Source organism: Papaver somniferum, chromosome 8 (genome assembly GCF_003573695.1).
Source record: "Papaver somniferum cultivar HN1 chromosome 8, ASM357369v1, whole genome shotgun sequence".
Classification (NCBI taxonomy): domain Eukaryota; kingdom Viridiplantae; phylum Streptophyta; class Magnoliopsida; order Ranunculales; family Papaveraceae; genus Papaver; species Papaver somniferum.
Window position 1 is genome coordinate 114,293,836 of NC_039365.1, and position 12,817 is coordinate 114,306,652.

Genomic DNA, 12,817 nt, shown 5'->3' on the forward strand with positions numbered 1-12,817 from the left:
TGGACTATGCATTTTACCTTTTTTCTCTCTGGGGAAAAAATAGAAAACTTCTCACCTTCTCAGCCCGGGCAAGGCCCGAAAGTATTTCCCACTTCACTATATAAATCAAAAACCCCAAAATGAAATCAAAATTTTCAAAACCCTAAAACGCTGCAACTTCCTCCCCCTCACTCACTCGCTTACTCACCGTAATCTTTAAACTATAGACGAGAATGGGGAAGAAAACGAAGAAGCCTGGGAAAGGAAAAGAGAAGACAGAGAGAAAAACAGCTAAGGCTGATGAAAAGAGAGCTCGTAGGGACAACAAAAAAATCTCTGAAGAGGATGATATTGATGCTATCTTGGTATACTAAATTATTCCCACCCATTTCAAATCTTCAATTGGTGTGTTTCCACCCACTATTAGCATTTTGATTGATGGTATTTTTATTTTTGTTTTGTTGATAGTTGAGTATACAGAAGGAGGAAGCAAAAAAGAAAGAAATCCATATTGAAGAAAATGTTCCAAAACCTTCCCCACGCTCAAATTGTTCGGTATGCCGACCCCTAGTCTGCCTTGCTTATTACTTTTAGATCATTTTAACGCGATTGCAGTATTTTTGTTGCTCGATAGTAGCACACTCAAATTTGCATATCATTAATTTGCATTTCTTGTTACTTTTAGATCATTTCTAATGTGATTACAAAATTTTTGTTTCTTGATATTATACCACACTCAAATTGTTCAACGTGCGTTCAATTAATTTGTACTTGTATCTAGTTCTAGATAATTTCTAATTCTTGTAGAACATTTTTGTAGCTCAATATTAATCCGTTGAAAGAGACGGAGTTGATTATTTATGGCGGTGAATATTACAATGGAAATAAGGTATGGGTTTGTGACGGCTTCAGTAGGATAATAAGATATGTATATTTGTTATTTTCGTTGGATTCATTAGAATGATGATTTGGAGGATGTTGGTGTAGACGTACGTATATGGTGATCTTTACCGGTATGATGCTGATAAGAACGAGTGGAAGTTGATTTCAAGTCCTAATAGTCCACCTCCTCGTAGTGCTCATCAAGCTGTTGCTTGGAAAGACCATCTTTATATCTTTGGTAAACTAATCATATGGACATTTTTGATTGATTTTGCAAAAATTAATAAATTGCAGTGAATATAATTACCTCAACTTGTTTCTCTAGGTGGTGAATTCACATCTCCAAATCAAGAGCGCTTCCATCACTATAAGGTAATGAAGGAATCTTTTCTTTATTTGATTAAGCATGTAGCGCCTATAGGTTGGCTTTTTGTCTGTAAATGATTTTGGTTGTTTTTAATATATTGAATGATTTTTTATTTTATTTTTTTTCTCGTTGCAGGACTTTTGGATGTTAGACCTAAAAACAAATCAATGGGAACAAATTAATCTAAAAGGGTGTCCGAGTCCACGCTCAGGTCATCGCATGGTACATTATAATGTCCCTTTGGTCTTTATATTTATTTATTTATTATCTTTTTTTTTTGCAGTTGGTTAAATGCACTTGTAATGAGGAGAATCTTTGATAACATATTGTAGCTTCGTTTTTAATCCTTACTGTACTTCTGAAAGTGACTTATGAATGATATTATCAGATTCTTTTGTTCCTATGCCTTATAGGTGCTGTACAAGCATAAGATTGTCGTGTTTGGTGGCTTCTACGACACTCTTAGAGAAGTGAGGTTTGTTCTTTTGGTCCTTATGGAACATCATTTGTCTTAAGAGGCTGTTGATTTAATGATGTATGGTAAATACTGTTGGATTTTTCTTTACTCGTCTGTTATGCAGGTGTCTACTTGAACCAATTATATTCTTTTAGCACTCCTGAAAACCTTGCGTAAAAAGACACTATCTTAAGCATGAACAACATCTACTATAGGTTTCCAAGTTGCTCTTTGGTCCAATTACCAGGTGTATCTGGAAAGCTAAAAACATGGGTGAAGAGAGGATAACTAAGATTTCATCGAAATCAAACTTTGTTGAGAAAAAATGCTAACAAAATTTAAGAACTGTAGGTCTAAGGGAGATGTGAAAATTTTAAGTGTCTTTCATATTAGAGATAAATATGTCTAAGGCCAAGCACTATGGTTGGTGTTTTAGCTTGGCTATAGCTTAAGTATAGTGAAATCCGCTTTAATGTGGGCATTTCGCTTCGCTTTGCTACAAAAAAAAAGTGGATCAGATCTGATCCACTTTGTAACTAAGCGATGCCTCATGGAAACTTTGAGTTTCCGTTTTCAGGTCCAAACTGACTTTGTGGATGGATTCTGAAATTCCATATTCAAAAATTTCAGTATTAACCTATTTTTACTCCTAATTTTTCACTTTTAACTCTTTTATTTTACTAAAATTTCTTTTCTTTCCTATAATATCTCCATTTTTTCCTATTAAATTTTTTTTACCCATAAATAATGAGAAAAAAATAAAATGGAACTATCTGCACGGAAACTGAGTTTCCGTCTATAATAGCTAAGCGATGCCCCTCCCCCGTAGTGAGGTTCACAGTGCACCTTCACTTCATTTCTCTCGGGCTAGATTTAAGCTATAGCCAAGCGAAACGCCCAACCATAGCGCTTGGCCTAAGTGGTGAGGTAAAATCTTGCCTATATCTTTACTTCAAACAACTAACAATTTGCAATCGTAAAAGAAAGAACCTTACCGTTGGGCTGTAAGGTTTAAGGGATAAGAATATACCAAGAGGAAGCCCCTTAGGGTGTGCTTGGATAAAAGAGAATCTTTTGTATAATATGCATTTGAAAGGGACCACTGTGTTGCGAAAATTTTGAGTTCCTGGTGCTTGATGGTCTTGTTGATGGCTGGATGGTTTATGTAGATGATTTCTCTAGTTTACAAATTAAGCCTGTGTTGTTGTGGACATGTTTTGTGGTTAACAGACTGCTGATTTGGTTTTGTCCAGGTATTTTAACGATCTCCATGTATTTGACCTGTATACGTACAAGGTGAATACCCTAGGCAAATGGCCAGCTTTTTCTTCTCTTATGATTAATCTTTTTACCTACTTTTAAACGTTAATGAGATGAATCCCAGTGGCAAGAAGTAAAACCCCGGCTTGGATGCATATGGCCAAGTGCTAGGAGCGGTTTTCAGTTTTTTGTTTTCCAAGATGAGGTGAGATATATAACAATCTTGCTTGTCTGAACACGTTTTCCATGAGTGATTTGTTTACATCTGTAGTAATTCTTTTTGTTTTGGTGCAGATATTTTTGTATGGGGGATACTCCAAAGAAGTATCATCTGAGAAAAATAATAGCTCTGAGAAGGGAATTGTTCACGCAGATTTGTGGTCTCTTGATCCGAGAACTTGGGAATGGAACAAGGTTCTTATACTTAGAATTTCTGTTAATTTTCCCTTCAGTCTCTGTAATACCTTATGTACAGACATCCATGGCCTACTTCCACCGTGATGTGTTTTTATTATATATATCTAATGCGGCCATATTCTTCTTACCGCAGGTAAAGAAGAATGGGATGCCTCCTGGACCTCGTGCTGGGTTCACCATAGCTGTGCACAAAAAACGGGCTTTGTTATTTGGGGGTGTAGTAGATATGGAAATTGAAGGTCTGTTTACTTTCTGATTTGCAAGGCACTACAACATGACTATGTGCTATAACTCTTAATTTGATTTTGCAATGTGCCTCTTCTGTAAGTGTAGATTGTGCCAGTTCTCTTTAAATGCCAATTGGCACTTCTCGTAGAAGTTGGTATAAGTGCTCACAGTATAAGCAAAAACGATTTTGTGTCGAGAGAAAGGAGCTGCTAGAAAGCAATCCAGCTTGAAGACTGCATTCATAACCTTTTAGATGCTGAGTTAATGTCATGAATCTCATGATGGTTTTGCTAATATTGACATTACTTTTTCATTTACTCAGCAGGTGATGTTATGATGAGTTTGTTCTTGAATGAACTTTATGGGTTCCAGATGGACAGCCATCGATGGTATGTTTCTTTTCTTCCATGTATAGGTATTCTGAACTTATTATGTTATTATACGTATTACATGTATTGTAGAGGCAGAACACTGTATCTTCTGTGTATGGTAATTGATAACTTAATCTGATTCCAAGTGCTGCTGTTTCGAGGCCCAATCTCATTCTTTTCTTGCATTCAGGTATCCATTAGAGCTGCGGAAGGAGAAATCGACTAAAGATAAGGTATTTCTGTAATATTTGAAATATATTCTCTCCTGAAAAGTTTCCTACATGATGTATTTAAGTCATGGTTTCGTGATATATAAAAATACTGTATATTCACTATGGCAATCTCACCCACCTGAAGGGTCATATAGAAATTGAAAAACTTTCTTGAGTGATGCCATAAATAGTCTCAACTCTCTCTCCTCTGGTTGACTTAAGTTAAGCTGGGTTAATCCGAAGTAAAGTGTTACTTAAAGTTTTAATCATGCACTTAAGCTTGTGTATGGTTAATGCCACATTAAGTGAGGTAGCTTAAAGATAGCATTAGGTGTTCAGTGTCCTCTAGCCTAGTAATGAGGATTCCTTCCTAGCATCTTGCATATTTTTTTTTCTTTTCCGATTTAACCATAATCCAAGTACAGGGAAATAGAAGTAGAAGTTCAAGTCATTTACCTAGTAGTAATAAGACTATCTATCGATTTCTTCTTGCAAACTCTGTTTATACTATTCACCATCATGCTTATTGTTGTTGTAGAGTATGTTACTTCTTGGCATTCAAAGTGGCTGTTCAATGATTCTACAGAAGAAATTGGACCAACAATTGAGTGGTAGCTCTCTTGAGAAAGGAAAAGCAGACGGAAGCGTAGACAATGATGAAGAAGTGCCTGATTTTGGAAATGGCAATGATGAGATAACTAAAAGTTTTACAAAGAAAATTTCTGTAAATGATGCCGTTGCTGATGTTTCCAAGGAAAAGGCTCAGGAACACTGTAATAGTGCTGACCCGCAAACAAGCATTTCAGTCGAGGTTAGTTGCACTAACATATTTCTACAGAAAACATTTAGTTTCTCCACCAAACTGATTTATTGAACTATTTTTGTTTAGGTAGTGAAGCCTTGTGGACGTATTAATTCCTGCATGGTAGTGGGAAGAGATACATTATATGTTTATGGGGGCATGATGGAAATCAAAGATCAAGAAATCACTCTTGATGATTTGTACACTCTAAATCTCAGCAAACTTGATGAGTGGAAGTGCATTATACCGGTTTGTTATATTTTATTGTATGCTATTTTGGTGCTATGCACTAATTGTCATTTATATACTGTTATTCGCATAACAAGGTTTTCATGGTTTTAATCATATTCATAATGATTTAAACCCTAAAATGTTGCCGGATAGAAAAGACCCATTCCTTCATGTTAACATCACAAATAAACTATGTTATCTCTGTGACCAACGAACATTCCATACTTAACTCGAAATAAGTACCAAAGGCTGAGAAACACCAACCGGTGACCCATTTGTATAATTCCAGGCAACAGAGTCTGAATGGATGGAAGTTTCAGACGATGAAGATGAGGATGATGATGAAGAAGATTCTGATGATGAGGAAGCAAATAGCGAGAGCGACAGTGATGAGACAGATGAGGATGGTAATGTTGAGGTAATTTTAGTCAACTGCAAATTCTGCTGGTCATAAGTTGGTGTTTCCAATGCTTTTTTCCTTCATGGTCCATGGCTTACTGTCTATTTATTTTACTTTTCCTCAAATCTGTGCAACGTCAAGATGAACGATGGTGGAAAAGCACTTGAAACAGAAGAAGCTGTTGCTATATTGAGGGGAGAGAAAAAGAAACTTCGCCGAAAGGAGAAGCGAGCCAGAATAGAACAAATCAGAGCAAACCTTGGTCTTTCAGATTCACAAAGGACTCCTGTGGTAGGTTCTCTTGACCAATTTACATTTTGTTCCAAGCCCACCATGAAGTCCATATTTACGTTTGGTCCAGACATCAAAGCATATTGGAAAGTTGTATCTAGTTTCTTGTCTCTCTATGTTCATTTCATTTGGTAACCATTTATTTTGTACATATATGTGAAGCCTGGAGAATCTTTGAGGGAATTTTATAAACGAACGAATATGTACTGGCAAATGGCTGCTCATGAACACACTCAACATACTGGAAAGGTCAGGCTTTGAATATTTTTAATACCTTAAAATGTGCATGCCTGGTATCCTAATATTGATACACTTTGCATGCTGGAACTGTAGGAGCTCCGTAAAGATGGTTTTGACCTTGCTGAATCACGATACAAAGAGCTGAAGCCAATTCTTGATGAGGTAACCTTATACTTCTTTTTTCAATGACATCAAAATCTACGGTAACCTTATACCTCATGGTTTTAAATATAATGCATAATATTATACCGCAAACTTTATTCTCATCAAGGTTTTGTGTAACTGTTTATTGAGGCCATATTTTAGCTACGCGCCTCACTATTAAACATATACTCATTATTAATCTGTTATGTACATGATAAGCAAAAAATGTAAAAACCATTCCATCTCTACAATGTTGTTTTTTTAAACAATGATCTTGTTGGTTCCATTTATCACATTTTAATGTTACCTGTTTTCTTTTGCTTCCTTTCAGTTGGCGATATTAGAAGCAGAACAAAAGACTGAAGAGGCAGAAGGAGCCGAGACTAGTTCAGGAAAGAGAAACAACAAAAACAAGAAGAACAAAGCACCACAAAGGTAGTGCAATTATCACCATATGCATGCAGTGGTCAGAGTATTCTTCAGTTTTGTCTAAATTATGTCGAAGTTGCAAGTTTTATATTATATGTATTTGCACAGACAAAACCAAAACCAGAGCCAAGCTACACTTCTTTGGCATGTTTGATGTTACCATAAAGTTTCTCTTTTTCGGTCTAATTGTATTGTATTTTTCATTATATTAAAATCCAATTCATTTGGGGTTCTGTTTCTGGGGCCAACATTATTACATTACATATGGTGATAAAAATTTAGTAGCAGAAAATTTTAGGTCATTTTTTAAAGAGAGGATTGTGATTTACATGTGCAAATGTGTGATGAATCACGAGATATTAGGGTACACATGTGAACCAGCTCACCACCTTCCCAGACTTTTGTTTTAGGTGGGGTAACATGATCACCTGAGGTTCATGTGAAATGTTGACTCATTTAGAGTGTGATTGTATATGGTTTAAGGTGTGTTTGGTTTTGCTGACTAGGTAGCTTAAAATCGGAAAACTATAGACATGGGACAACTGTAATTGTCCAGATATGGGACAATAAATCTGGACCTTTAATCACTCCCTCTTTAATCACTCCCCTCTTTACACCGTTACTAATCCCGATACTAGAATCATTCCCTCTCAACCCATTAAAATTATGCCACCTCAGGTCCCAGATTTGGACAAGGCCTACTGTCCCAGCTGTAGACGTTCCCCATAGAATCTGACGGGGGTTCAAGCCAGATGTCAGACTGTCTATTATTCAAAATGTGAGATGTCTGAACCAGATCTTATTCAGATTTGAGTCAGCTGTACTCTACAGGTGTAACAGGTCGTATGCAGTATGCACCCTGGTGGTCAGATTCAAGCTGAGTTCGGTTCTGCAGAAAACAAACACTACATTGTGTTATACTATAAGCACTACTTCCGTTTGACTTCATTTGGAGTAGATCTTGATTTTTAGGCATTTTACTTTAATTGGTTTGGTTTATGTATTATGAGATTTCTTGGATACTGTTTGCCTACAAATAATTGAATCTTTGAAAAGTTGTAGTATAAAATGAACGATTTTTTTGGGTCCATGATTTTCTTTTTGGGATCATGGTTCTTTTATTAGTAAGACATTTAGAAGTAAATCTAGGTCACCCCTTATCTAGATATTTATATTAATACCTAAACTATCCTCCTGATTAATCTTGGATAATGATTAGTGAAATCATTAATGAAATGATTAAGCTAAAGAAGTAGAATTATTGTGAGAGTAAAGTTAGAGAAGATGAAGAAGAAAAACATGGAAAATAAAAAAAAAATTGAGTTCACTAATCTTGAGTTTTCAAGTGATGATTCAATTGATGATAGCATATCTGAATCTTCATCTCCTTCCTCTCCTAGAGTATTTGTTAATCTTCACCATGATCCAGATATGAGTTATTTCTTAGATGGTGATTGTATTCTTCCCCAAACTCAATCTCAAGATGAAAACGATGGATTTTACCAACCACAACCGGAGGAAGAGCATTTGGGTTATCAAGTATGCTTCAAACTTAGATAATGTTGGTTTAATTGCTCCAAACTTTCAAAAAAATGAAATTTTTTATGTAGATTTGGGCCAGTTCGGTTACCATATGTCAAGAACATGTAACCGAACACACCTGAAAGTGTAGTTCGGTTACATTTTCCAAACACGCAGGTTACCGAACTCGCTCGTTAATGGAGGTTTTGGTCGTACAGTGTAATGTTCGGTTTGCCCGCAATGTAACCGAACTTTAGGGTCTAGAAGTTCGGTTGGTTCGCAAACTTTTATCCAAAAGCGTATCTAACCGAACTCACCGATAAAAAGAACACCAAAGTTACAATGCTATATTCGGTTACCTAGTATAAAATGGTAGGTAACCGAACTTTGAACTTAACAATTTATTTGGGTACAACTTGTGTGTTCGGTTACATATCAAATTGCTCTACCAACCGAACTTAAAGTTCGGTTATATCCTTATTTTGCGAAGGAACCGAACTTATGGACTTGCGTTGTTCTAATATAAGGAGTTCGGTTAAAAGTATTTTTTGCGAATCAACCGAACTCTGAGTTCGGTTAAGAAAAAAATTAATTCGTGATAACCGTACTTTTTGCGACGAAACCGAACGCTTTGCGACGTAACCGAACTAAAAGTTCGGCTGAGACTTGTTTTTTGCGACGTAACCGAATTTTTCTCTGGAAAAAAACCCTTCATTAAACCTCTTTGCAACTTCCATTTTCAACTCATTTTGATGATTACTTCTCATTTATTCATCCAAAAACGAATGACAAGTAATGGGTTTGTGAGAATATCTTTGTTAATGTTTTAAATTAAGCTATATATAGAGAGGTGGTGGTGGTTGGTGGTGGTGGTAATCGGAGGTGGTGGTGGTAATCGGCGGTGGTGGGCGGTGGTGGTGAGAGGAGGTGGTGGTGGTGGTAATCAGTGGTTGGTGGTGATCGGTGGTGGTGGGTGGTGGTGGTGGGAGGAGGTGGTGGTTATATATATATATATAGGTGGTTATTAGGTTGGTTTTAAATTAAATTAGGTTAAGAATAGGTTAGTCATTTCAACACTTTAGGATACCCCGTATAATTATAAAGAAGGTGGCCTAATAAAATCATGGTCCCCTCAAAAAAAAAAAAATATCATCCTGCCTAAAAAAATCATTCTATAAAATTGGTTTTGGTTATCTTTTTCAATTTGTTGGTGGCCCATCAATCTAATCAGCTTAAAAACAAAACAATGTATGATGGAGAGAGTGAGTATATATCTCTAGAAGGCAAGAATGGGATGTGGAGGTGTTGACGTTAGGAACCCACTTGAAGAAAACACACCTCCCCAATCTCACTTTTAAAAGGGAGTTTGGATCTGATGTTGAATCTTATAATTTACAGCTAAAGGACAAGGAAATCACGTACTAGTTTGTCCCTCTCAACGGCCCCACCACTGGCCTAACACTGCCGAATCGATCACTAAATAGGGCACAAATGGTTGTTGAGCAACTTAACTTAGCTTCTGGTTACCTTGCAAAGTCTCAACACTGCCCCTCATTCCTTAAACCAAGATCTTTTTAGGGTATTTGTTCTCGCATTGGGATTAAGAATGGTTAGTTGGGTCTACCTCCTCACACCCAGGGAAACTCCATGTACAAATGTCATGTTTTTGTTCTAAAACTAAAATCACCAGTTCTTTTTTCCTAACGTTCTTACGCGCTATTCAAAAGGAATTAGGGGCCACCTTTTTATTCCCATCCATTGAAGGAGGTTAGGAGATGTCTTAAAAATAAAAAATTATCTATATTGTCCTTCACCTTTATACTAAATCTAAACCTATATCCTTTATTTTCATAATCATATCATTCCACTTCTTCTTCTCTTTTCCACCCATTGAAATTTTTTTCCATCATTTTAATTTTGATTGAAAACAAAGATCATCGATCAAACAAATGTTATGATTGATTGTTTAAAATTAAAACCCAAAATTCATTAACCTTAAAGTTGAAACTTAGAACATAAAAAAAAAAGGAGTTCAACAAACAAAACGAATAGATGATAGTAGTTGTGATTCAAAATTAGGATTTGATTACTTGAAATAAAAAATTTGATCCGAAAATTTTCTTGGATTTACAGTAACAGAAACATAATCGGTAGATAACTATCTATTTTACCTACCGATTACGGTTGATGTTCTTGGATTTACACTAGCAGAAACATAATAGGTAGATAATAATCTACTTTACCTACCGATTATGCTTGATGTTCTTCGTTTCTTAAGAACATCAACCATAATCGGTAGGTAAATTGATCGATATCTACCGATTATTCTTGATTCTAAAAATTAAATTTCTCTGTACAAAAAGTTACGTACAATCGATAGATAATGAACACCATTAACTACCGATTGTGAAAGTAGAAAATTTTGAAACTTTTGTTAAGTTTTGAAAATTTGAATTTGAGGCCATGAACACAATCGGCAGATAATAAGCATCACTTATTAACACAATTCACTTCCGATTATGGTAGTACTAAAATTCGAAAATTTAGTATATTCGGAGGTTAAAGTAACACACTTTACTACCGATTATGGTAGTACCAAAGTTCGAAAATTTTAGGATTTTGGCAAAATCATATTTTGGGGCCAATATACATTCGGAAGTCAAATTTACTACCGATTATGGTAGTACTAATATTCGAAAATTGAATATATTCGGAGGTTAAAGTAACACACTTTACTATCGATTATGGTAGTACCAAAACTCGAAAATTTAAAGATTTTGCAAAATCACATTTTGGGGCCAATATACATTCGGAAATCAAATTTACTACCGATTATGGTAGTGCTAAAAGTTCGAAAATTGAGTATATTCGGAGATTAAAGTAACGCACTTTAATACCGATTATGGTAGTACCAAAGTTCGAAAATTTTAGGATTTTGGCAAAATCTCATTTTGGGGCCAATATACGTTCGAAAGTTAAATTTACTACCGATTATGGTAGTGCTAAAATTCTAAAATTTAGTATATTCGGAGGTTAAAGTAACACACTTTACTACCGATTACGGTAGTACGAAAGTTCGAAAATTTTAGGATTTTGGAAAAATCTCATTTTGGGGACAATATACATTCGGAAGTTAAATTTACTACCGATTATGGTGGTACTAAGATTCAAAAAATGAATATATTCGGAGGCTAAAGTAACACAATTAACTACCGATTATGGTTGTACCAAAGTTCGAAAATTTAAGGATTTTGGCAAAATATCATTTTGGGGCAAATATACATTCGGAAGTTAAAGTAACACACTTTACTACCGATTATGGTTGTACCAAAGTCGAAAATTAAAGGATTTTGGAAAAATCTCATTTTGGGACCAATATACATTCGGAAGTTAAAGTAACACACTTTACTACCGATTATGGTTGTACCAAAGTTCGAAAAAGCAAAAAAAAAAAAATCCCTCAAATTTTTTTATCACCCGAATCCTGCTCAAACTACCGAATATCGAAGAGTAATTTTGTCATTACGAAATATGGGAGATAAGGGGTGAACACAATTTAGAATTGGGTGACCTTTTTTGTTTTATTGTTGGCCTCTAATTCCTTTTAAGTGGCCCCTAAAAACGCGTTTCTTTTTTTTTATGTCTTGTGAGATGGGTTCTTCTACTTAACCGGCCATCTAGTTGAGAAAGGGCCATTGTTTTGAAAACTTATGATTGTTTCCTGCATATCACCTACTATGGTTGGTAGATGAGATGGAAGTACTGTTGGAATCATGGTAACATATGACTAAGTGTATTGATGTGTTATAACTTGATCAAGTACATTTGTTTTTGATTATTAAGTTCTAACTAAAAAACTACACCGTCTTCTGTTAATCCTTTTTCTTTAGCAGGATAACTGCCCCTATATTAGACCCTTAGTGGCTTCGTCCACGTGTTCAATAATATAATAAGACTTTTGGAAAGGAGTTCATCGATACAAATTTCAACGGAAAGTATTAGGGCATGTTATTATGTTAAAGTTGCTGCAACTAGTGGTGGTTCATTGGCTTCCATCCTATACCTCCCTTTTTAAGTTGCAACAACCAATTTTGATTTCTCGTTGAGGCTTGATTGGCTTCTAATGAATCTCTTCCAATGATTTAATGGACCCACTTTTACCAATCAAGATAGGATTACAAGTGTATCATTTCTATTATAAATTTACGATGTTGTCCTAATAAGTCCGACTTCGCTCGGTGGACTTCTATATACATATGGTGGTGATTTTGTGTTAACGTGGCACATGAAAGTTTTTTCCAATTCGAAGAAAAAGATTGGATTTGGTTTCCCAAACTTTTTTCAATCAATAATGAAAGGTCCATATTGTCCCTTCACATTTCTAATTACCACTGTTGTAAATACAACACACGTTTAAGGGCAAAAAAGACATGGCATAGACTAATTAAGATGAAAAGCCGACATTGTCCCCTCCTTGATTTTTCACTTCCTAAAATGCCCCCATTAAACTTCCAAAATCGCCCATCACTCCTCCTTGATTTTCTTCTTTTCTTCTCGTTAGTTTTTCAGTTCGACACCAGAACTTT

General features: G+C 35.5%; 1 protein-coding gene across 2 annotated transcripts; it reads left to right on the forward strand.

The window, feature by feature from the left end:
- Positions 1 to 42: 42 nt before the first annotated feature.
- Positions 43 to 6,949, forward strand: LOC113302691 (kelch domain-containing protein 4-like). Of its 2 annotated transcripts, none has more exons than XM_026551631.1 (20): positions 43 to 344; positions 448 to 534; positions 800 to 868; positions 967 to 1,099; positions 1,187 to 1,233; positions 1,364 to 1,450; positions 1,642 to 1,703; positions 2,939 to 2,981; positions 3,070 to 3,150; positions 3,240 to 3,359; positions 3,496 to 3,601; positions 3,916 to 3,979; positions 4,152 to 4,194; positions 4,760 to 4,984; positions 5,063 to 5,224; positions 5,496 to 5,624; positions 5,748 to 5,897; positions 6,060 to 6,146; positions 6,231 to 6,299; positions 6,613 to 6,896. In XM_026551631.1, the coding sequence occupies exons 1-20, from the start codon at positions 213 to 215 to the stop codon at positions 6,718 to 6,720; spliced, it is 2,004 nt and encodes a 667-aa protein (XP_026407416.1). In that variant the 5' UTR covers positions 43 to 212; the 3' UTR covers positions 6,721 to 6,896. The 2 variants fall into 2 exon arrangements, with proteins under 2 accessions (XP_026407416.1, XP_026407415.1); XM_026551630.1 differs by having other exon boundaries at positions 45 to 344; positions 3,913 to 3,979; positions 6,613 to 6,949.
- Positions 6,950 to 12,817: the final 5,868 nt, after the last annotated feature.

Excerpts from the sequence above, each read along its gene's own strand:
- LOC113302691 (XM_026551630.1), top strand. The coding sequence starts at position 213 with ATGGGGAAGAAAACGAAGAAGCCTGGGAAAGGAAAAGAGAAGACAGAG. Across the intron at positions 1,234-1,363 it reads AGCGCTTCCATCACTATAAG|GACTTTTGGATGTTAGACCT; the intron begins GTAATGAAGGAA and ends TTCTCGTTGCAG. Across the intron at positions 5,225-5,495 it reads AGTGGAAGTGCATTATACCG|GCAACAGAGTCTGAATGGAT; the intron begins GTTTGTTATATT and ends GTATAATTCCAG.